General features: G+C 37.5%; 1 protein-coding gene across 2 annotated transcripts in view; it reads left to right on the top strand.

Moving 5' to 3' along the window:
- CAP2 (cyclase associated actin cytoskeleton regulatory protein 2) overlaps positions 1-24,642 on the top strand; it is a 157,740-nt gene that overhangs the window by 113,025 nt on the left and 20,073 nt on the right. For both annotated transcript variants that reach the window (XM_020986807.2, XM_020986806.2), the window contains exons 5-7: positions 1,281-1,424; positions 1,785-1,870; positions 7,180-7,285. In XM_020986807.2, the coding sequence (XP_020842466.1) occupies positions 1,281-1,424; positions 1,785-1,870; positions 7,180-7,285 (336 nt within the window). The remainder of the gene's footprint in view (positions 1-1,280; positions 1,425-1,784; positions 1,871-7,179; positions 7,286-24,642) is intronic.

Here is a 24,642-nt window from a genome sequence, read left to right as displayed (position 1 = left end):
GATAGACCACCAGCCCTGGATTCAGGAGGACCTGAGTTCAAATCTGGCCTCAGACACATAACACTAGCTGTGTGACCCTGGGCAAGTCACTTAACCCTATCGCCTAACACCCCCCAAAAAAAAATAAACATGACTGAAACAACTCAATTACAACAAAGCAGCAGAAGATAACTACCTTCCCTTTTCCTTCCTTTCCACCCTCATAGTGGTGAAAATTTTTAAAATAGAGTCTCCAGTGGCTTGATGAGAATGATTGGAAAGCAAGCAGATTTTAAGCAAAGGATTTTACTTTCAGTAAATAGGTTTTGATTGAGTGCAGCTCACATCTCTTCAGCTGCTCATAACAAGGCTTCAAAGGTTAAGTGGCACATCACAAAGGGGAAATGATTGGGTAGTAGGGAGCTGTTTTATTTACTCCTTAAAATTTGGAAGGAGGCAGAGGAGAGAATGCAAGTGAGAAATTGTGAAATAATATAGCATTTCTATAGAGGCTATTTCAGTAATATGTTTCCACTTGAACGGCATGTCAAGTGATTGATTCAGCAGAAGTCACCATGTCTAATAATTATAGGCCAAGTTTACCCAACATCCAGGGACTTTAAAATTTGGCAACTATGAATGAGTTTATATTGTTGAAAGATAAACTAGATCATTTCAACTAGAAGAAAAACAGTTTTAGTTCTAAGTTACTCATTGATGTTTTCAGGATAATTAAAATTATTCTGGAAGAAGGTTGTGATGGAAAGTACATTGGATGTGGTATAAAAACAAATCTGAGTTCTAATCAGTTTTGTCCTGACCAAACCTGTGTGATCTGGGGACAAGTCATTCCTTTATGGCCAGGGTTTGGTTTTCTTATCTGCGAAGTAGAATAATAATTCTTGAAATACTTCACAAGGATCCTCAAATGAGATCATATTTATCAAGCACTGGATGAATATAAAAGTTCTTTTTCCTTGGTGTTTCATTTCACTATGTGCATTATGGACCTTGACTACATAGAAGGGTTTTGATGCTGTTATATTTTGTGATGTCTTAGAAAATAGTACTATTAGCCTGGGAAAAGATGTGAATTTTTGAAAGTTTAGGAGATGATTATTTGGAAGTTGTAATGGGGAAAAAAACCTAACTCATTCTGTTCTGGAAACTTCCCATATGTTTACTTTAGACCACCAGACAAGTGGAAAATCTTGGCAGCTTCAGATTCGGCCAACATGGATAGTGCATCTTTGTTTCTGTTCTGTCGTCAATAACAATATTTCATATTTTGCTGTTTGCAGAATGATGTGGCTGCACTTCTTAAACCAATATCGGAAAAGATTCAGGAAATACAAACTTTCAGAGAGAGAAATCGGGGGAGTCAAATGTTTAATCATCTTTCAGCTGTGAGTGAAAGCATCCCTGCACTAGGGTGGATAGCAGTGGTAAGCCTACACCATAATTTGGGGATTCTTCATCTTGGCACTCTTTTGTAGTTGAAGACACCACTAATATTTATACATGTAAAAAGATGTAAACTCCATTTTCCTGTTCCTTCATCTTCAACCTGATGCATCAGCGGAGGCTTTTTCCTCTTTCTTTTCAGCCTACACCAAATGTTTATTCTGCTTAACGTGTTCTGTGCGACCTATGAAATTGCCCTCCCTAGCCTTAATGCACTCATTTTTTGCTTAATAACTTTGAAGTATCACCACCTCAACTGCTTATCTTTTTTTCTCTGAACTGTTTTCTTGCTTTGTTATTTTTTTTTCTTCTATGCTGGGGTGATGGTGCTGTTCTCTTAGTCCCCCAAACCAGGTCCTTATGTCAAGGAGATGAATGATGCTGCTACGTTTTATACCAACAGGGTCTTAAAGGACTACAAGCACAGGTATGTTGCCTTATTTTTATTGTCCTTGCTTTGGAGTTGATCATTGAGAAGTGGTCATGCTACTATTGCTTAGCAAAGCCCATTCTTTCTTTCAGAAATCTTTGAAATTCAATGTATATATTCAGAGAGACAAAACAAAATCGTAAATAAAACTAATATCCCGATATTTAATATATCACTTCTTTATTATTATTCTTGTGATGAACAACTTCACCAGGTTTGTGTACATTGTATATTTTCCTCATTTTTGCTGTAATCTAAAAATGTCACATTTCTACAAATGTCTTAAGGTTTACAAAGGGCTTTTATCAAACAGTTACAAGAGGGTTGGTGATACAAGTATTATTATCCACATTTTACAGATGAGAAAACCCAGGCCCAGAGCATTTTGAGTGACTTTTAGCTGGTCTCAGACCCATGGTGCAAAATCTAGCAGTCTTTACTCTTTCCAGCATATACACTATTTTTTATTTCCTTTACTAACATCAATTTGTAAATGTTGGTAATTTGTAAAATTCGGGAAGGGAGAAATCAGAAAATGAAGCTATGTAAAGAAGAAAAGGACAGATGAGAGGGAGATCCTGGTTTGAGATAATTAAGATGCAGAATCACAGGATCTGAGATTTTGAAGTGTTCTCAGAAATTTTGGAGGCTGTCATGTCGTACTTATTATCAACTTATATTGAGCTCAAAGTCCACCAAAAAATGGTCTCATGTTCTCCCCAGGAGCTATTGTCTAACAATGTCTCCCTTTGTCATGTGTCTGATACAACTGATTTTAACTTGTATTGAACAAGTACCTTGTATTTGTTCATTTACATATTCCTTACATGTATCTACGTGAAATACCTTCTTATTCAATTCAACCCATTGTTCTAGTCCATCAAGATATTTTTGAATCCTGCCTGTCATCCAGCATGTTAGGGATCCCTCCCATATTGGCCTCATCTGAAAATCTAATAAGCCACTATCTGTGCCTTCATCCAAGTCATCCACAAAAATATGCAATAGGGCCAGAGTCAAAGATCTGGGACACTTTGCCACTTCTCTGACACCAAGATGACACCAAGTAATTCAGAATCAAACTAACTATAATGTCTTCTAGTCCAGATCTCTTTTTGTCTTATCCAAAAGAAAGGTTTGTTAAGTGTTTGGCTGAAATTTAGGTAAACTTTATCTATATCATTACTCTCAACTATCAATAGCAGCTAAGTGTTGTACCAGATGGAACGCTGGGCCTGTAGTCAGAAAGACCCAAGTTCAAATCCAGCCTCAGACACTCACTAGTTGTGTGACCCTGGAGAATTCAACTTAACCCTGGTAAAATAAGCTGAAGAAGGAAATGGCAAACCACTCCAGTATCTTTGTCAAGAAAACCCCAAATGGGGTCATGAAGCTTCTCTGGGGGGGGGATGCCACTATCATTTTTGTCGCAAATCTGTATATTTCAAGTGAAATGAATTTGAGGGATTCAATGATTAAGATCCCACTTCACCTTACCAGCATAGCTCTAAAAGTGAGAACAGGAAACAAGCACATTGTATAATTAAATAAATTACTATTTTAAGTGGCAAATGAAACAAATAAGAATTATAAATAATATATATGAATGTATAGTACATTTCACAGTATACTTTTTCTATTGGTCATCTTTATTTTTTTTCTTATTTAAAATTTTGGCTGAAATTTTACTGTCAACAATGACATCATTATTGCCGTCACAGAGAGTAGACACATTTTGATTAAACGTCATGGTCTGTAGCTACGTACTAATGTCAAGTTCATCCTGAACTCGGGAAGTTATGCTTGGATGACTCAACAAAGAGAACCTGGCATCTTCATTGTTCTCAGTAGAGATGGTTCTTTGTGGCACAGGAACAATTATTCCCCAAGGTCTGTCATGCTCCTCTTTCTCTCCTGGTAACATAACTACTCATCCAGAGAGCATGGGTTATGTTCATTTACCCAGACAAGACTGAGTCCAAATTGTCTCTCATATCTCAGATACTGTAGGACATTATAATATGAATTACTTGAGGGCAGTGGGTTTGTAAGTCATTTTCCTTTTTAAAACATGAGATCAATAATTGCTAAAAGGTCACCTTCATATTAGTGATTGCTGGAGGTAAAAAAAAAATCTATTGCTACACACACACACGCAGAATGAGTCAAGTTACTTAAGCCATGTTTAGCATCGATTCAAAGGGCCTCTAAGCTTATCCTACATGAACACAAAGAAAACACTTGGCATCACTCAGCCTTCCTTATTTTTCCTACAGACCAACTTAGAAATGTTCTGTTTTCCCATTGGCAGGTCCTCTTCTCTACCCGCCTCACTTCCTGAGCATCACTCCTTACCCCTGTAGGGGGAAGGGGAGTAACAGTACCTCTTACCAATTGGCATCTCAGCTGCAGTGCTGAGGAGTTGAGGCTTCCTCTTCTGTCGGAGTTAGTGTTCTGATACCACAAAAACAATCTGGGGCTAGCCCATAAATGTCAGAATTTGGCTGGAAAGAGTATTTCTGGCAACATCAAGGGCAAGTCTGTTATAAGCCTTGTAGAACCACTGCCAGAAGAACTCATCCACCTAGCTTCCAGTAAAACCAGAATCCTGGCCATAAACTGGCCCATCATTGCCAGGGACAGAACACCCTAGGGATGCGTAATACCCCATATCCCACAACCCTGAGTGATCACCTACTTTTTTAATATATATTTTATTTTTCCCCAATTACATGTTAAAATAATTTTCACATTTTTGTAGTTTTGCATTACAAATTCTATCTGTCTTTCCCACCCTCCCTCTGCCCCTTCTCCCTCCACCTCCCTGAGATGGTAAACAATCAGATATAGGTTGTACACGTGCAATCATGTGAAACATTTCCTGATTAGTCATTTTGTACAAGACTCAAAAGAAAAAGAATGAAAGTGAAAAATAGCATGCTTCGGTCTGTATTCAAACAATATCAGTTCTTTCTCTGTATTGCAGATGGACCCAAGCTTGCTTCATTCTTCCACTACTTGCAGTTTCATTCAGGGCATACAGAAAATTTTCACAACTGCATCTTGTGGGATACTGTAGTCACTGAGCTGTTCTTCCCTTTAAAAAAAAAAAAAGCACCAGAATTGAAAGACAGGCTGATGATGACCTCTGACTGTCCTCTTAACATCTTCATTACAGGGCTGTGTACAGCAGGCTCTCTGTGTCTGCTTGTTATCAATCAAACAAGGGTATTGACTGGCTGGTATTCCCCCTCATTGAGGGACCAGAACAAGCTGGTTGTTTTTGGTTTCATCACTATCTCTCTTTTATCTATATCTTATCCCTGGTACAGATTTTTTCCATGGCAATTGTGGCTGATTCTGTTTATCCTTCAATAAATACTTCTAGCCCAAAGCTTCTTAACATTTTTTGTCTGTTACAGATCCCTTTGGCAGCCTAGCAAATAAGTCTATGGACCCCTTCTCAGAATGATGCTTTTAAATCCATAAAACAAAATACATATGATTGCAAAGGAGACCAATTATACTGAAATACATTTATCAGAATGTAGATGAAAAACAAGTTTGTAGACCTTAGCCTGCTCTAGCGGATCATGGAAGCATTTTAAAAATAAGACACCAAAGAGAACTTCAGGGGGAGACAGACAAGGTGGATAGTTTGGAAATTAACATGTTGAATTTATTATATACTTTTTAATACAGCAAGCTGAATATGATAGTCACAAGTTTCATGTATAATCCTCAAGGTGTTCTTTGCACATGGGAATGTTTATTGTCATAGGTGTTTGTCAAGTCCAGAAAAACAAAAAATAAATATCATTTTTAAATACATGCAACTAACTTTGTAAGTCTCCCTTTCCAACACTTTATAAGTTAGAACTGAGCACTGATGGACTGGTCCATCAAGTTAAAGTGAGACAAGCTTATCATGGTGAAAAAAATGGTTTTGCCCACCCAGGTTTACATGGACTTGGAGTCAGGAAGACCTAGGTTCTAATCCTTCTTCTAACATGCTGTGTCACCACTGACACGTTCACCTCAGGAAACTTCAACTCCTTCAGCCACAATATGAGAATAACAGTACTTGTATCTGCCCCAGAGAATTGCTTTGGGACCCAAATGAGATTACACGTACCAAGTACTTTGCAAACTTTAAAAGTGCTACCTCGATGTCAGTTTTTATTATCGTTGCAAAAATATACTCAGTGTATACGATTACACACACACACACACACACACGCGTACATCATCCATATATGGTATTTGTTCAATTTATACCTCATTTTTTCTCCCAAATTTGGCTTACCTAAAACCGTACTGTGACCTATAATCATACTACTTTTGTCCTCTAGCTCACCTTGGATAGGAGGCAGAAGTCACATGGAAGTCACAAAGGGGTCCCTACTACTATATTTTTTCCTCTAGTTGAATGTGGTCTACAAACTTCCCTGTATGAGGCTGCCCTGCCTGGGCTTCAAGGCAGCTTCACCCCATACCTCCCCTGCCTGTCAATTGTCTAGTCACCTATTTACGCAGTAAATATATTTTTATACAACAGTTTTGTGTACTAATTTTTTAAAATCACCACATGAAATTGCCATTATTTATTTATACCTTTGCATTTTATCCTTTTAAAGAGCTCTCATTAAAAGAATAGAGTCTATATTGTTGAGACAGCCTTTAGAAGTAGTATGGTACCTATACGTGCATACACACATACATACATTTGTGTGTATTTATTGAGAAAAGTTTTTAAAATTAAAAAAAAGATCCTAAGGTAAAACTCTTATATCAGATCCATGAATACATAAAAGCTTGCCATATTTGGAGAAATGGAAGAACTTTTCAAATTCCTTAATTGATAAATTAAGTGGGATGCCACTTAATTTGAGATTCCTTTTGCTCTTCTTTTTACCTGACTGGATTTATTTGGATGAAATATTTTCTTAAAACGAGAAGGGCCGAAGAGCAAGACTTAGGTTTACTTTTTAATAGCTATAAGACATTATGCACACCAGTGACACTTTAGAAGTAAACAGCCAGGTCAAATCATTCAGGAGGTGCCTCTCAAGCAAAACAACGTGATAGCTGCAGTTATCACTTCAGCTTGGTTGGTCTAGACAGACATCAGATCTGGAATATGCAAATGATTTCCACACATGTTTTTCCCCTTCTTGGAGATAAATGGGGGAGAAGAAATAGAAAAAGCAGTTGGTTCAGGTCTTTTGGATTAGCAGGCATAAATGTAGCATTAAAAAACAATCACCATTCTCTTACATGATTGTGTCTTTCTCTCACTGATTAAGTGACTTACGCCACGTGGATTGGGTGAAGTCCTACCTGAACATCTGGACCGAGCTTCAAGCATACATCAAGGAACACCATACAACAGGCCTTTCTTGGAGCAAAACGGTAAGTGTCCCCTTACTTTCTGTGTAGCACCCATGACTCCTCACCTGTGAGCCCAAGAAAGCTAGCCCTGGTTTTAGGTACCTATAAGGTCAGAATCTTCTCTAGAAAATAGCTCATAACCTCCCACTCATATGTTTCCTTTTAATCAGCTAAAGGATTCCCCCTTGCTGAATGAATAAATGAATGAAAAAAATGTTTATTAAGTGCATACTGTGTGCCACACATTGTTTCAAAGTCCTGGGGATAGAAATACAAAAAAAGAAAAAAGACAGTCCCTGCCTTCACAGAGCTTACCTTGTGATACGAGGAGGGAACACATATAGGAGAGAGGTAAGCAGGGAAAGATGAAGTCATGGGAATGGTGAATGGAACCATAGGGCCACTGAATGATGTGCCATTTCCAGAAGTAATGGAAGTATTGATTTGGTTACTCTTCCCAGAGCAAGAGGTGGCAAATAAGTAAGGGAAAGAGAAACAGAATCTGTGGGAAGACAGGAGAGTAGTCAGGTGCCTGATGCTCTCACCAATCAACATGACACCAAGAAAGGAGCCAGAGATCCATCTGGGAGAGTTCATAGTGGAAGAGCATCAGTGACCAGTTCTGGTACCTGGGAATGGTGAGAGACAACAGAGAAATGGAGATAGCAATAGGAGGCTGATATATTGCCAACATGCACCTAACTGCCACTTTAATTTAGAGTTAGAATGCCAATTTGTTAAGTTTTATAGAACTTCCTCTACCATATTTCTTCTTTTTTATAACTTCATTACTGGGGAGTGTTGGTGTGACTTCATACAGAAATTTTTTTTAACTAGAAGGTTTGCCATCTGTTTGTGTGAAGAGTGGTTATTTGAAATTTCATATCAAAGGAAGGGCTCTCTTCTTCCATGGCTGTCTTTCTCTTCCACCCAACCTTTCAGACTGCTGGAGGCTGGTGTTTGTGCAGAAGGATGAAGATCATGGAAGAGCATGTGCTCATGCAAGGGAGCCTGGGTCTTCCAAGTTTGTTCAAGCTTTTACTTTGAGTCACTTGCCCTAAGTCACTTCCCCTACTGTGCAACATCACCATCGTCATCATCATCAACATTTATTTATTTATTAGCATTTATTATGTACCAGGCCCTGTGCTAAGCACTTTACAATAGTTATCTCACTTGATCCTCACAACAACACTGGAATGTAGATGCAATTATTATTCCCATTTTACAGATGAGGAAACTGAGATAAACAGGGTGAAGTGACTTGCCTAAGGGACCAGATCTGAACTCGTCTTCCTAACACCAGGCTTGGCACTCTGCCCACTGTGCCACCTAGCTGCCTAAATAAAAAAGGGGGGAAAATTAGTTCACAGCATGTATAACTTTTCCTTCTGTTATGTTCTCACAATTTATGAGGAGACCTCACAATAAAAACTTTGATAAGAAGGGTTGTATGTATATGTATGTATGTATGTATGTATTTAAGTATCAGAGCATATGACAGCAACCATTGCAGTCTCTTTTTAAGCATTGCCTATAAGCAAGTTGTCTGCCTAAGGCTGATTTTATATCACTATCATTATAAATTTGTTTGCTGCAAAAAAGAAATAACTAGGTCTTTGCAACAATGAAGTGACCTATAACAGGTTCTGGTTAGAGATTAATGAATTGATAATCAAGATTCCTTCAACTAATTACTGTCTCATTATAGGATAATGTCAGCAAACTTTGAGCCTGAATTTCTCCAGCTATAAAATGAAATTATTCTCACATACCTTAGTAGTAACCTGAAAATAAACAAAGATAAATTGAATTGTATTGAAAGTCTTAGGTGAAAGGAATAGTATTAAATAGCAGTGCTATGGATTTAAAAAAATACGTATTTTATTGTTTTAATCAGACAAAATCCACTTTCTCACTCTCCTATCTCCTGTCCCAATTGAGAACACAGGAAGAACTAAACCCATTACAAACACAAATAGTCAGTCAAAACAACTTTCTATGTTGGCCATATCCAAAAAGATACTTGTCTCATTATGCATTCTGAGTGCATTCTGAGTACTTCACCTGTCTGTTAGTAGTGGGTCACATGTTATGTGATTAGTCCTCTGGATTCATGTTTGCTCATTGCACTGATAGTTCATTCAGCACAATATATCACATTACATTTATATATCATAACTTGTTCATTGAATTCCTAATATGGGCACCCCCTCAGATTCCCATTCTTTGCCAACTCCAAAAGAGCTATTAATATTTTCATACATCCTTATAATTTGTTTGCTTAGGTCTAATTCCTTCCTTAATCTATCCTTCCTCTAATTTTCTCCACCTCTCCCGTTTCCCTCCTATTTCCTTATTGAGTGAAATATATTTCCACATCCAACTAAGCATATGTGTGTTTGCGTATTTTTCCTTCTTTTGGCCAGTTCAGATGAAAGTGAGGTTCGAGTGTGAGTTCTCCCCCTACTCACACCCTCCTTATTGTTTGTATATGTACCCTGATTATGTGAGATCATTTTCCCTAATCTTCCTTTCCCCTCTACTCCTGTGTATAATTCTTCCCCTCTTTCCATTCTTAAGATCATCAAGACATACTAGAACTACTCCCAGGTCTTGTCTAATCGATCATCCTCTATGACTGTTGATGATGATAGGATTCAGATAGGACACGTGTATCATCTCCTTATGTTTGAATATAAGCAGATTATCCTTGTTTAATTATCATAATTTTATTCATATTTACCTTTCCATGTTTCTCTTCATTCCTATATTTGAATTTCAAGGTTTTTGTGCATCTCTGGTCTTTTTCATCGGGAATGTCCAGGGTCTCTCTCCTTGGGAACACCACCACCCCTCTCCCCCCGTATGCAGGTCCTCTTTTCAGTTGGCTCTGGATCTGTGACCCAGAACTGGTTAGTGACAAAGCCTCTGGTCAGCACCTGTCTCCATCTCAGTGCCTTAGTACGGATCTGATGGTGCCCTGATAGGGGTCTGAGACCTCCCCTTAAGCTGGAGTGCCAGAAGATTTCATGCAACAAGCTCCCATCCCCACTAGTCTCCAGTGTCCATAGACCTTCCTGTCTCTTTCCCTATGCCAAGCTAGGCTAGGCAAATGACTCACTGTGACACTTTCTGAATTTCCCCATGAAGATTTGGTCTGGCCCATTTTTTAGATCTGCTTAGAGACATTTTTATGAAGGGAACTCACCATACTACTTCTTACCACTTCACCTTGGCTCAGCCTCTTCTGTGCTATGGAATTTCAAAGAGAATAGTAAAAAGTAAATGATTCGTTAAAGGAAAATATTTAGTCTTTCCTTGATTTTAATGTATAGATTCAAACTTTCTGTTAGCTGGGCACAAAGATACTATGTAATGTAAGTACTTAGCATAAGAAACTTTGGGCCAATCTGTATAGTTATAGGAATATTCCATTCAAATTATTGATCCTTTACAAAGAGTTGAGTTTATTTTAGTTCACAAAGGAAAGGGTGATAGTTCTGTCCAACACTGAGTAAGAGTATTTTTATGGAAAGATCAGAAACAGTACTGTTCACTGTATGCACAAAGAGCTTGATGGCATGGTCATAAAGACATGTTTTGCTGATCAATTCACACCTTTCTTCCCCAGGAGAATCTGCTAGAAATGATGTAAAGTACTAGAGATTTTGTGTGTGGACATTAGGGTGTTTCTGGATCTTTTTGATGTAGTCTTAGGAAATTTATTAGTTGTACCTGATTCAGATGGATATTTATACAAAATGATCTCCAGAGTCCCTTCCATCTCTAAATTTCACAGTTTTATGTATTATTTTTACACCTTTTCCCAAAGAATTATCTCTGTAATTTTTTTGTTTCCACCTCAAATTCCAAAAATACATTTTCATGCATGGTTTGAAAAATGTGAACCCATGATAGGGACTCTTGAGAGTGACAGAATAAATAACAACACAGTCTGCTCTAATAAATAATCAAATAGATTTCTCCTCACTTATGCTGTTTAGGACACAACCAAAAAAAATGAATTACATAGAGTTATAACATGAATCACAGAACCCCCCGCAAAGCAGGGCAAAAGGGGCTTTTAACAGCTTTCGTAGGTATGTGCTTATGGGAAATAAGAAACAACATTAGGAAGAATTAGTTGATCAAATGGCCATTGGGAGATTATTTAAAATTCCATTTTGATACAGAAGTAACTTAGAGCCAGGTACTTATTGTTTCATATGAGTATCACAAAGATAGCAAACCTCAACTTAACATCCCCAGTGCTTTCCACTGTAATTTGTTTTTCTTCTTTTTCCTTGAATTGGATTTGGAGATAAGAGGAAGTGGACTTGTGTGTGATGGTGTCTTTTTTTAAGTAATTGACAGCATACCCTCTGAGAATTCAGGTTTCCAAAGGAACATTTCTCCTGAAAAATAACTGTCCTCTGTTCTGTGCTCACAGTTGGAGACACATTTGCTTGTTACCACTTTTTGACCTTTGCATTCAGTCTACAGCTGTACCAGGCAACTGTTGTTTCTTTCAGTTGTCGCTGCTGAAATGTAAGATTTTTTGAGTGATCTCTCTTAGAACAATGTGGCAGGGGGGAGGAGAGTGTGTGTGCATGTACCCGCAAGCGTGCTCCAATGTGGGCATGACAGAACAAACAGCTGTAAAGAACTCCATCAAGAATTCCTTGTAGATGCTTAGATGTACTGTGGTGGCAGTCTTTTTCACTTCAGCAGCCTCTCTTTGCAACAGGAAAGCAACTGCTGAATGGATATACTCTAAGGAGTTCTCTTGAGCCCACTTAATACCAAATGCTACTTACAGTTTGTATTTAAACTTGGTCACTGGGCAATTTTTCATGTTAGGTTTATATAACATTCTTCAAGGAATTTTTGGTGAGTTATTTAAGATGGTCTCTTGGCACATAAGTAATAGGGACATAAGAGTTTATTGTTGCCTCTAGCTAATCAAATGTGTACAATATAATATCCTTGGGCAGTGTTGTCTAATGAAGTGAATAGAGCAGAAAGATAGAGGTCAAGTCTTCATACCCATGGTTACTTGAGAAATTCATGTTTCTTCCATGAATTATCCAAATTGTTGTCCATACCTTTATTTTGTTTAACTGTGTGGCTTTTGTCTAAGAAAGATGAAGAGACGACTAGTGAGTAAGAAAGGAAACAAGTACCTCCTTAGCTTTGTGGTATCAAACTTAATCAGTATTTGTTTTTTCTGTTCACTCGTCTTGCTGGATTATTTCATTCTGTGAATAATTGGGTCCTTTACCACAATTTACGTGCATTTAATACAGATCCACACATATGTTAATGTCTAATAAATGAATGGAATCATTTATTAGGCACTTACTATGTGCCAAGCACAGCTTCATGGAAAATATTAATGGGTTTTCACAGGCCAAAGAATTTATCACCTAGTTCCCAGCATTCTAGTAAAAAAGATTCTTCCATATTTAACTAGGCTGGTCCTCAGAAAAAAAGACATAGACTGTCAATAGGAAATTACTCTAAATTTTTCCAGAATGGCAGACCCTGCTAGAGCTTCCTCTCCCTGGCACAGTCTTTGAGAATCCAAGGTCACCCCCACACAACAGTCAAACATCAAAGTAGGAGTTTTGCATACCCACATGGCATGGGAAACGCCATGAGCAAGACAGATATCAATAACATGGAGAATGCAAAATCTGGCCGGAGTTGCTGATGATTGACCATTTTCAGAAAAACAAATACAAACTAGGGTAGGGATGAGAATATTATACTATATGACCTTCCCTCCCATGACCAAACACAATGTCATGCTTCTTTTACACTGTCCTTTCTGAACACTGCTTTCCTGAAGCTGCCATTCCTTTTCTTGGTAATGTATTGCTTAATGTAAAAGCCAATTCTCCACCAACAAAGTGAAGCAGATGAAAAAAAAGCCTGCCTTTACCTAAATTAAGATTTAACCAATGGGTATCCATATCCTAACCCCCTATAAATAATGAATACTCAGTAGCATAACATTAAGTATTTATGCCTTGAAAGTTTTCAGGTATCTGGGCTCTTCCCACTGTTTTTCCTGAGACACTTGTGTGGTAGCAAAAAAAGACTAAAACTTTAGTTTTAAAGGTCTCATTTAGAATTGGTGCCAGACTTACGACTTGCCTTTGGCAAGCAAGCTGGAAGATAGGAGGAAGAGCAGATAGAGTAGGTAGGAAAGCCCCTCCCTTAGCAGATTGGACCAGTTTGAAAAGGTGAGACCCTTTTCTCACTGTCAGGTGTTTCTGGCCACACATGCAGCCAGCCTTCTTAATTGCTTTATTAAACTAGCTCAACCTTTGAAAGTAAATCCTTCAACTAGAAGGCTCCACAGGTGGCCTTTTGCTTTCACTCTTTTATGTGAAAGGAGAACAATGCAATTGGGGGCCCAGGGAGGGGGGAATCCACATGGCTGTGGCTAGTTCAGAGTGGCACTGTGAATATAAACAACTCATAATGAAGGGCCAGAATCTGAGATAATCACAGCTAGGTAGGAAGTGATAATAAATAGAACCTTAAAAATGAAGGCTAGCGATCCAGTGGTATATATAGATTGGACCAGGGAAGTCACAGAGTCATCATTCATTGCTTCATTCATTCATTTCACAAATATTGATCAACTACTCGCTCAGAGTGCTATGAGGAATGAAAAAAAACAGTCAGACACTGTCTGTGACCTCGAAGAACAAGAGGTATTCAATTAAGGATTTTGAACAAGGGTAGATGATGACATAATCAAAAGAGGAAAGTAACAGCTATGCTATGCAAGATAGGTCAGAGGAAAGAAGGAAAGAAGGCACAGAGATAATTTAGTGAACTATTGAAGTGTTACATGAGAGAGGTCATTAAAACCTGAACTAGGGTGGCAATAGTTGGAATGGAAAGGAAAGAATCATAAGATCATAGATTCAGTATCAGAAGAGACCTCAGAAGACATCTAGCCCACCCCACCCCCACCATTTCATAGAGGAGGAAACAAGGGACGTTGGTGACTTGCCCAAAGTCACACAGGTAATGTCACCAGGTCCATTGACTCCTGTGGGACTGGACCTGGAGAGGGAGGTCAGGGAGAGGTATTGGGAAACTCAAATGACATCAGGTATAGCACTGTGCAAACCTTGTTGTGCTATATAAATGCCAGTTATTATTACTATTATTGGCCCAGTATCACTAGAACTCTGGTCTTCATGACCTGAGCTTTCTACTGCACTCCTACTGAACTCAAGCAGTATTTGTAGGACAAAACAGGGGTCTGCTAGTAAATGTTTCATAACCCAGCCAGGATGGGGTGGGGGAAGGGAACATATTGCACACATACTTTTAAATTTAATCTGCATTATTAATACTTTCTTAAGCCTAGAAAAATCGACAGAACAATGAATCAAGCCCTTATTTATAACCTTCTGAGGTGTAAATACACACCAAAAACTTAATAATCCTCTCGGCTATTAGAGTTGACTCCAGCACATCCCTGAGTTAGGGTTAGTGATACAAATTTGGGAGTCATCTGCATAGAAGTGATTTTTAAGTGAGCATGATGACCGGTAGAAAGAGTACAGAGAAGAAAAAGGTCAGCTCAGGATAGAATTTGGGGAAAGCCCACAGGGAAGGGTCAGAAGAAAGAAGAGAAGCTAGTCAAGGAGGCAGAAAGATAGGAGAACCAGAACACTGAAGAATCATGGAACCAAGGAAAGAAATAACTTTAAGAGGAGGGAGAGGTGAATAGTACAAATATTATGGAAAGCTCATAGAATATCAGGACTTGGAAAAAAGTGTTGATTTGGCAATTAGGAGATAATTAATGACCTTCCAGAGAACAGTTTCAATAGAAGCCAGATTGCAAAGGGTTTAGGAGTGAGTGGTGAGGAACTGGAGGGTAGACTATTCATTTGAAAAGTTTTAATATAATTGATTGCTTATTTTTTGAGAACTAGCTATCCAACTGAACAAATTATTCAGGCTTTTTCCTCTTGTATCTTTCTGCCCTTTGGCTATGTTATTGCTTTTTGTAAAAGGAAGTGTAAAAGGAAAAATATCAGAGTTGGGAGACCTCAGGAGGTGTTTGGACCAGCCCATACCTGAACATGTTTTTCTCCTCCAACATCTCTCACAAGTTGATATCCAGCCATTGCGTGAAAACTTCTGTGGAAGGGGAACCTCCTAGCTCTTGAGGCAGCCCATCCCACTTAGAGCTCCCTAGAATTCTAGGAAATTTTGCTTGGTACTACATCAGAGGCTCTGCAGCCTCCATCCTTCGCTCTTAGTTCTGTCCTCTGCTACCAAGGAAAATGAGTCTTATCCCTCTTCCATAGGACAGTCCTTCAGATATGTGAAATAGCTATATATCTCCTGTTGGTTTTTTAACCAATATAAACTTCCTGTTCCTTCCACTTGTCCTCATGTACCACGCATAGTTTCAAGTCCCCTCTACATCTTCATCATCCTTCTATAAAACTGTTCAAGCTTTCAGTACCCTTCCTAAAAACGTAATGCTCAGAAATGAATATAGTACTCCAGATGTAATCTGATCAGGACAGAGTAAAATCATTAATACCACCTTCATTCTAGACTTGTACTTCTCTTAACATAGCCTAAAATCACATTAGCTTTTTTGTCTGCAACGTTATTGGGAAAAAAGGAAATACGTTTATTAAGTGCCTGATATGTGTCAGGCAGTGTGCTAAGTACTTTACAAACATTATCTCACTTAATCCTCACAATCCTGGAAGAGAGGTGCTATTATGATCCCCAATTTGTGTTGTGAAAACTGAGGTGAACAGAGCTTAAGTGACTTGCCCAAGGTCACACACCTAGAAGTATCTGAGACCAGATTTGAATTCAGGTCTTCCTGAGCACAACACTTTATCCACCATACCATCTAGCTACTTTTTTCTTACAGTTGGCTAGCTGTGCCTCCCCTAATTTGTACTCGTGTAGTAGGGCTTTATTTTACCTAAGTGTAGTAATTTATCCTTATTAAATTTTATCTTATTAAATTTTACCCGTCATTCTTACCTGAAAATTGAAATGAAACTGATCAATCCATTTTGCCACTTGTCAACAACTCTGGGGGGAAAAAATGTAGTGAGAGTGAAGATATAAACCATTTCCTAACTGAACTGAAGTTAAGCATCACAACAAAAGGCAATGGAGAGGTAGATGCATGGTGGGAATGAGTAAACTCTACCATATTACAAACAAGGAGTTACACAGGAGAAATGACATAAAGGATGTTATTAGAAAAATTTGTATAACTGAAAAAAAGAGGGCTGGTTACAGAGCAAGGGTAGACTAGTGGACAACATACACCTTCCACTGGTAGCCATGCAGTGTCCAGAGAATAAGAAGAAGGCCTTCAGCAAGGGGTAGACCAGGTAAATTTACAGAGGCCCATAAACAAGCACAGATGGATTGTGAAATGTACCATTACAAGGAGTATCCACATCAGTGGGGTCCCAGAGCCATTGGGGTATCAGAACATATACCTTCTTGTTAGGAATACTTCAAAGCTGAGTGTGCTAGCTATGAAAGAGTTATATTAAGTAAACTTTGCATGTGTAGAAATATTTCAGTTTTCTTTTAGATTTTAACACTTTTAGCTCATGTTCATTTGCTTAGATTTATAAGCATTATGGAAAATGCATAAATCTTTTCTAACTAGACAAAACAGACTAACTTTAAAAAAAAACAAATCTGTTCTAGTGGTCAGGATTTTGTTATTTACTACCAGGCATTTGCTCAAGAACTCAAGCTAGTTAATTCTGATTCATAATTCACTTAAAACATCACCAAGTGAGCACTTTGATTGAGGTTTTTAAAGATAAAGTACTTTTGGAATGCTGAGTTCATTTATTCCACTTGAGCTCAGCTTCCCTCCACCCAAGAAGATTAAGAGTATGTAGGGGATATCCACTGTTGGCTGAACAGAGAGAGGCCAGGAATGAAAATTTCTAGGTATTCTTATACCTGGAAGAGGCAGGGAACCCACTGTCTGAGCATTCTATGCAAGAATCTCTCTACATAGTTCCAAGGCCCGTTACATATCAATTGTGTATACCCATTACACAAGGGTGCCGTTATACAACTGATAGCGGGCAGCTAAGTGACAGAGTGGATAGAGTGCCAGGCCGGGAGTCAGAAAGACCATCTTTCTGAGTTCAAATCCAGCCTCAGATACTTACTTAACCCTATTTGCCTTAGTTTCCTCATCTGTAAAATGAGCTGGAGAAGGAAATGGCAAACCACTCCAGTATCTTTGCCAAGAAAATTTCAAATGGGGCCATGAAGAGTTGGACACAACAGAAAACACAAAATAACAACACAACTGATAAAGTAAGATGCTATGCTTCTGCAAGGATTTTACAGTAGATGATCCATTTGATTACAGATAATTTGATTATGTCCACATGAGTTGCTTGCAGCTTCCAATAAAATCCCACATACTATTTTGCACTTTTCTTCAGTTGATATGAACTCACGTGGTTTAGACTTATTTTTGCCTAAGAGAACAAAAGGATAAATATGTTTAGGGGAAAAGCACCAAAAAAAAATAATCCAAAGCCAGATGTAGATTGTTTTTTAGAATAGCCTCTTCTCTGTGCCCTTAGTTTGAATGATTTGAAATCTGAATGAATTTCCATTGAGGTCTTAAAATCCCAAAAGTCTTGAATCCTGTGGCAGCTCAGACCAGGTCTCTCTGGCAAAATGAAGTGGAGAACTGGGGCACGTGTCCAGCTATGTTCAGCCAGAAGTCACTCTTGCTTCTTATAAATCTGTTGGCTGTGTTCTCAGTTCTCTATGGTTTGTCTCTCTGATGTGTCTACTTGCTATCTTTAACCCTGGAAATTTTTCTCATGGAAAATGTAGTTTAATCTTTCCTTTTTCTCTAGAAATTTTATTTTCAGGCTGCCAGTGCTGGGAGACCATGAGAAAAGAATGGTTTGGGGCCCAAGGGCACTGCTGGTTAAACAAAGCAAATAATTAAGGCAGGATGATTCAGCCAAAAAAAAAAATCTGGATAATTCAAGTAAAATTGGGTATGTTCAATATCTGCCCCTTGACTCTATATAGCTTATCTGCTTTTATCAGAATTGCATAAATTGCTTGTCAAAACCAAAAGTCTCATTTGAAATTAATCCTGTAAGTATTTTGAAACAATAATTTGCTTATTTACAAAAGATCATAGCTTTTAGAGTTAGAAGACAACTCAGAGATCATTGAGTCCAGTCCCCTTATTTTATAGCTGAAGAAACTGAGGCAAAGAAGTGAAGCAACTTGTTCAAGATCATACAGTTGGTAAGCATTAAAACCAAAGCACCCTTGGAGAGGCCAAGTTAAATGCTGTCATGACTACCCTGGTTTGATTTTTTTTCCTTTTTCTATTTTTTTCTCATCAGCTGCCATGACTCAGATACCTTCACCAGATCTATTTAAGAGGCATGTGTGGAATCAAAGGGAGAGTTGAAAGGAATAGTTAGAACTACCAAGAACCTTTGACAAAATAATTTCTTTGGGTTTAAATACTTTTTTCTTATTTGGAGGGATAAATGATAATTTGCCTATGGAGGAAAAATGATCTTGGTCCTAAATTTCCAGTACAGTTGTGTGACCATCTTTATTTGGGCTATCTAGGTATGGCACATTATTCTTCATGAAGAACAAATTATGTGATTTTTATAATGAAAATATTCAATTTTAATAGAGATAATGGATATCTAATAATAGCTGTCAAGAAAAACATGTATATTTAAAATGCTTAAACAGATCAATTCACAATGATGTTAACAGCTCAATAATCTCAGAATTTCTATTAGAAGGGCAGCTAGGTAGTGTAGTGGATAAAGCACTGGCCCTGAAGTCAGAAGGACTTGAGTTTAAATCTGACCTCAGACACTTAAAAGCTGTGTGACCCTGGGCAAGTCACTTAACCTCCAGTGCCTCCAAAAAAAAAAAAGATTTTCCACTAGAAGTTTTCTACTCAGAGTTAGAATTCTTGGCATTAAAATGTTCTCTCAAAGTAATATATTTCTTTACTATGAATAATTAAATATAACTTAACTAGGTAAAATGTGTATATCCACACCAAAGAATCAATAGCATATTTCTGAATTAAGGTTTGTTTTAAACTTGTCAAAAAGAATGTGCCATAAAGACATTTACCATGATTACAGTTATCAGCATATGAAAGTGAACTGAGGGACTTTCCTTGTGAAATACAAGCACATAGAATTTAAAAGTATTTGGGGAAATTAAAAAAGATTTTAATTTGTTCACACAGAACCTCTTAACTTTGAGCAAAAACAAATTTGCCATGACAACTAAAATGTAAATAGAACTGTAATTTGTGAAACTTTTAATTGTTCTTGACTGCTATGAATAATGCCTGGTTTAGGGGTTAGGGCTTTGTCTGTGTTCTAGACAGTTCTCTTTCTTCTTCCTTTTTGGCCTATTTTTCATGATATTCATTATTCCCAAATTTATGTGCTGTATTGCAGTCATGTGGAATTACTTTTAGTTTTGCAGAATAGGTCACTTATAAAAATTTTCCATATGTGATAAATTGCATATTTGTGCAATTATGACACGTGAAAAGTCAGAATGTTAAATGACTGAAATGACTTTTACTCTTTATAGAAGTACTTTAAAATACTTAATTTGGTGGTTAAGTGTTGCCACCACTGACTAGAAAGGGGAACAGATCATTTAATCTGAAACAAGTGATAAGTGGATCCAATGTCTTTAAAAAAAATGATTTAGAAATTAGAAGCTAAATAGATCATGTATCCAAGAAACAGAAGAGGAGGGAGGGGTTTTTTTAATTCAAAAAAACCAACATTCCTGCATTTCAGCTGTTTCATCTCATGGGTTGTCTACTAATAGCCACTGTGAACACTTAGAGACAGGTGGTTTAAAATGTTGTAGTTAATAGGCTACCACTAAGCTACTTTTACAAAAGAAACACCTTAGCAAAAGCTCTGTGGCTTAACACATCTGTTTTTAAAGATCCTTATTTTGAATCTCTTGGACTGTGTTTTATAAATGCACAAATATTTGTGTATGTGTATTTAAGAAAAAAACTATTGAGTCCTGGGGTTGTGTTAGCCTTGTAAATCTGGTTATAAATAAATGGGGGGGGGGAGGGATATCTCTAATTCATACATGGTTTTCTCCAAAGGATTCCCATCTGAAATTTCTCATTTTAATTCTTTTCTTTTTAATATTGCCTATCTCTAAATGTCGAAGAGATGCCTGGATATCCTATGCCTTGTTCTCATTCGTAAGTTGTGGGGGTTAAGGAAGAAGACAAGGAAGATTTTTTTTCTTCTAGAATGAATTTGTAATTGTTTCATTTCTGAAGACTTAGTCTGTGAAATGTGCCTTTTTAATTGTAGAGCTGACCCAAAATTTTTATCAGTGGGTTCTGGTACAAAATCTTTTCTCTGAGATTTAGCTGTTAGTGATACTCTGGAAAAAATTGAGCTTGTATGTTTTCAAGGTGCTTTAAAATAATGGTTTTTTTATTAGGCAACAATTATTCATTAATAGTTTAGTAGTATTGGGGAGGGATATAAGGAAATGGATTAACACAGAGTAAAATACCAAGTGAGGAATTATTCAATTCATTTAATTAAATATAAATAATCCTTATAAAAGTTGGCCTAGAGGGCAGCTAGGTGGCACAGTAGACAGAGCACTGGCCCTGAAGTCTGGAGGACCTGAGTTCAAATCCAGGACTCAGACCAAACACTTTATACTTACTAGCTGTGTGACCCTGGGCAAGTCACTTAACCCCAATTGCCAGATAGATAGATAGATAGATATAGATAGATAGATAGATAGATAGATAGATAAAAAAAAAGTTGGCCTGGGTTATTTAGATAGACTTGAAACAAAATGGAATGTGGTACCTACCTGGTAGAAATCTTTCCCTTCCCTTTCCCTACCATGCATGGTAATTTAATTTTCATTTTCTTCAATGAATGGAATATAATTAATGAGACTTCAAAGGTCGACTTATGCTTGACATTGGGGTTTGTTTCCTTTTCATAAGATAATCAACCTCAAAGATAACTTGAAGTTATAGAATTTAGAAAGCAGTCCATCCTTGGTGTGGCCTAAAAACTGACCTTCACTTCAATTATTTGAGTGATTTCATTGGTGTAGGTGCTTTCCCCAATGGTGCAGCTCAACATCTCACCCTGGCTTTAGTAGATAGGTTTGTGAGTCGCTTCAGCCAACAAGAAGCATCCCCTGGTGGCCCTTTAATGATGAATTTTGCCAGGGTAGGTCTCAGAAAGCAGACACACTCTGTTCACTCGTACTCTACCTGAAACTTTGCCAGCATCATAGAACCTGCCAGAGTGTGTCATAGATTTGTATAGCCTTCAGCAATCCACCATCACTTATACACCAATATGATATGTTGGGGTAGAATGGTGATTCCTTATTCTATTTTTCTTTACTAGACTATGAGGAAAACTACGATCTGATTAGCTAAATGGATAGACTTAGCAGATTGGTATATATATGTATATATATACGTATATATATATACATATATATATATATACATACATATATATATATATATATATATAGATATATATATCTATATATATATCTATATATATCTGGAGCAGATAATGCAGATGGGCAATGAGCTGGGCCCAGAATCAAAGAGCCAGAAAAGCAAACTACATCTCATTGGGGGAAGTAGTGTAGTACTTTCAACAATACTAAACTGCTAAAGAGACCAATCTTTTCAGCACTATTGTTATTCTAACACTGTTTCTCAACAATGGCTATGAATCCTGCAAACCACTCCAAGAAATTAAAATCCTGGGTGAACCAAAGGGCAATGGGAAGATGCATGCGCAGTGGGTTCAAGCAGGCAAGACTTATTCTCAAGAAGTAAAGAAGATGTGTGATTAGAAAAGGAGTTGAGGTACTTGTGTGGCAAGGGCAAGGGATAACAGAGAAATAGCCCGAAAGCTCTACTGGGATGCACGTGCATGCATGCGCACATACACACACACACATAAGTAGATACACATATACACATGTGTATATAATTACATATTAATATATCATTCTATATTACGTGTGTATTACTGTGTGATATTTATATTGTGTAATAGCATATACATATATGTATATGCCTGCGTGTATAATTATATCTTATATTAATATAATTATATATTATGGTATATATATTATATAACTCAATCCTTGTAACTTTTATAGGGATTGTATATAATATGTTGTTTAATTGTACATTATATTAACATATAATTGTATTATATAAGTGTGAGTATTATATTATTAATAATCATATTCTATTCTATTCTATTATATATCTAGAGTCCTTCTTGTAGGTGTATGTGTATGCATATGTGCATGTGTGTGTGTGTGTGTGTGTGTGTGTTCAGTCATTCAAGTCCATAGGGTTTTCTTGGCAAAAACACTGGAGTAGTTTGCCATTTCCTTCTCCAGTGTGTCCCCATTTTACAGATGAGGAACTGAGGAAAATAGGGGTTAAGGGACCCCAAAGTATTAGGTAGATACCCTCTGAATGACTTACAGGAAAAGAGGGCCAAGAATTACCCAGGATGAGAAAACTGCTCTTGGCACCAATGGAGGGAGTTCCCCTATCAATGAGATCACAGATTCACCAAAGTACTGGAGTGCTTATGTGCACATACATGAATTGATGAAATATTAGACTATAAACCCCATTAAGGAATAGTTCATATCTTATCTGAATTTGTGTATCTCCCAAGCACATAGCAGAGTGCTCAGAATAAAGTTGGCACTGAATAAGTGTTCAATTGAATTGAATTTTGAATTGATCAGTATCAAATCAAAAAATTACCTTCTTGGTTTTAATATACTTACCCGGGTTTCATATTTATATTTAATTTGTTTCTAATATATTTAGCTTGATCAGCAATATGCTATCTATAGATAGTTAAGTAAAAAGTGAAACAAAAAAATCAATAGTACTCTATTTGGTACTTCATGCAGATATTTAGTTATATTGTCTTAGAGTCTAAATCTGAAAGGTCTGAATTACTGCTATTGCATTAAAACAGCATTGACAGAGCATTTTTATGTATTATTAAACCATGCACTTAGCACCTTTCATTGAAAGGGATCCCAAAGTGCTTTGCAGACGAAGCAATTTGACTTGATGCTTCACATTCCCTAGGTTTCCTTCACCAATTCTTGGATGGCATGTGACACTTCTTCAGAAGCCCGACCCGACAGGGTAACATACAATCAATCATCTGAATTATTGTTTGCTTAGTTTACAGCAACATATGAGTTTGAAGACACAAGTTTGTGCTGTCACCTGATTGCCAAGCCAGTTCTCTTTACAGCACACCTAGACTTCTCCCTTTGTTACATTGCATCTCTTCCTTGAGATAAGGATAGTATTTGAGAGATTACAAGTTTTGGAAAGAAACAACCAATAGAACAGTTGGGCCTGGAGTCAGGAAGACTTATCTTCCTGAGTTCGAATCTGGCCTCAGACATTTACTAGTTGTGTGACCCTTGGCAAGTCACTTAACCCTGTTTGCTTCAGTTTCCTCATCTGTAAAGTGAGCTGGAGAAAGAAATGGCAAATTGCTCCGTATCTTTGCTGAGAAAACCCATATGGGGTCATGGAGACTTGGACATGACTGAAAAAACTAAACAATTAACCAATAAATAAAAGTGTGATTCTTTGATGGGAGGCCCTGTGGTACAGTAGAAAAGGTATTGAATTTGGAGGCAAAGTCCATGGGTTCAAATCCTTGGCTCTCCCTCTTCCTACCTCTGTAAACTTGGGCAAGTTAATAACCTGTATGGACCTCAGTTTCTTCGTCTACATCATAATGGCATTGGCTTGGTGCAATGGAAAGAGCACTAGATTTAGAGTCAGAAGACATGAATTTAAATCCTGGCATTTGGGTATATGTGTGTATGTGGGTATGTATATAGACACATATATGTGTCTATCTATATAGGAATTGTTCAGTCATTCAGTCATGTCTGACATGAGGTTTTCTCAGCAAAGATACTAGAGTGGTTTGGCATTTCCTTCTCTGGTAGATTAAGGCAAACAGAGGTTAAATGACTTGCCCACAGTCACACAGCTAGTAAGTGTCTGAGGTCACATTTGAACTCAGGTCTTCCTGATTCCAGGCCCAGAGGTCTATCCACTGAACCATTCTGAGTACTTTGCTGTGTGCTGGGAAAGATATATAAGTTTAGATAAGATATGGCCTATTCCTTCATGGGGTTTATCATCTAATATTTCAGCATTTAATTTATGTACATAGATATACACTCATATATAC

The sequence above is a fragment of the Phascolarctos cinereus genome, unplaced genomic scaffold (genome assembly GCF_003287225.1).
Source record: "Phascolarctos cinereus isolate Bilbo 61053 unplaced genomic scaffold, phaCin_HiC Scaffold_4;HRSCAF=312, whole genome shotgun sequence".
NCBI classification, from domain to species: domain Eukaryota; kingdom Metazoa; phylum Chordata; class Mammalia; order Diprotodontia; family Phascolarctidae; genus Phascolarctos; species Phascolarctos cinereus.
The sequence above is the reverse complement of the archived record's forward strand: the minus strand, read 5'-3'. Positions and strand labels throughout refer to the sequence as shown.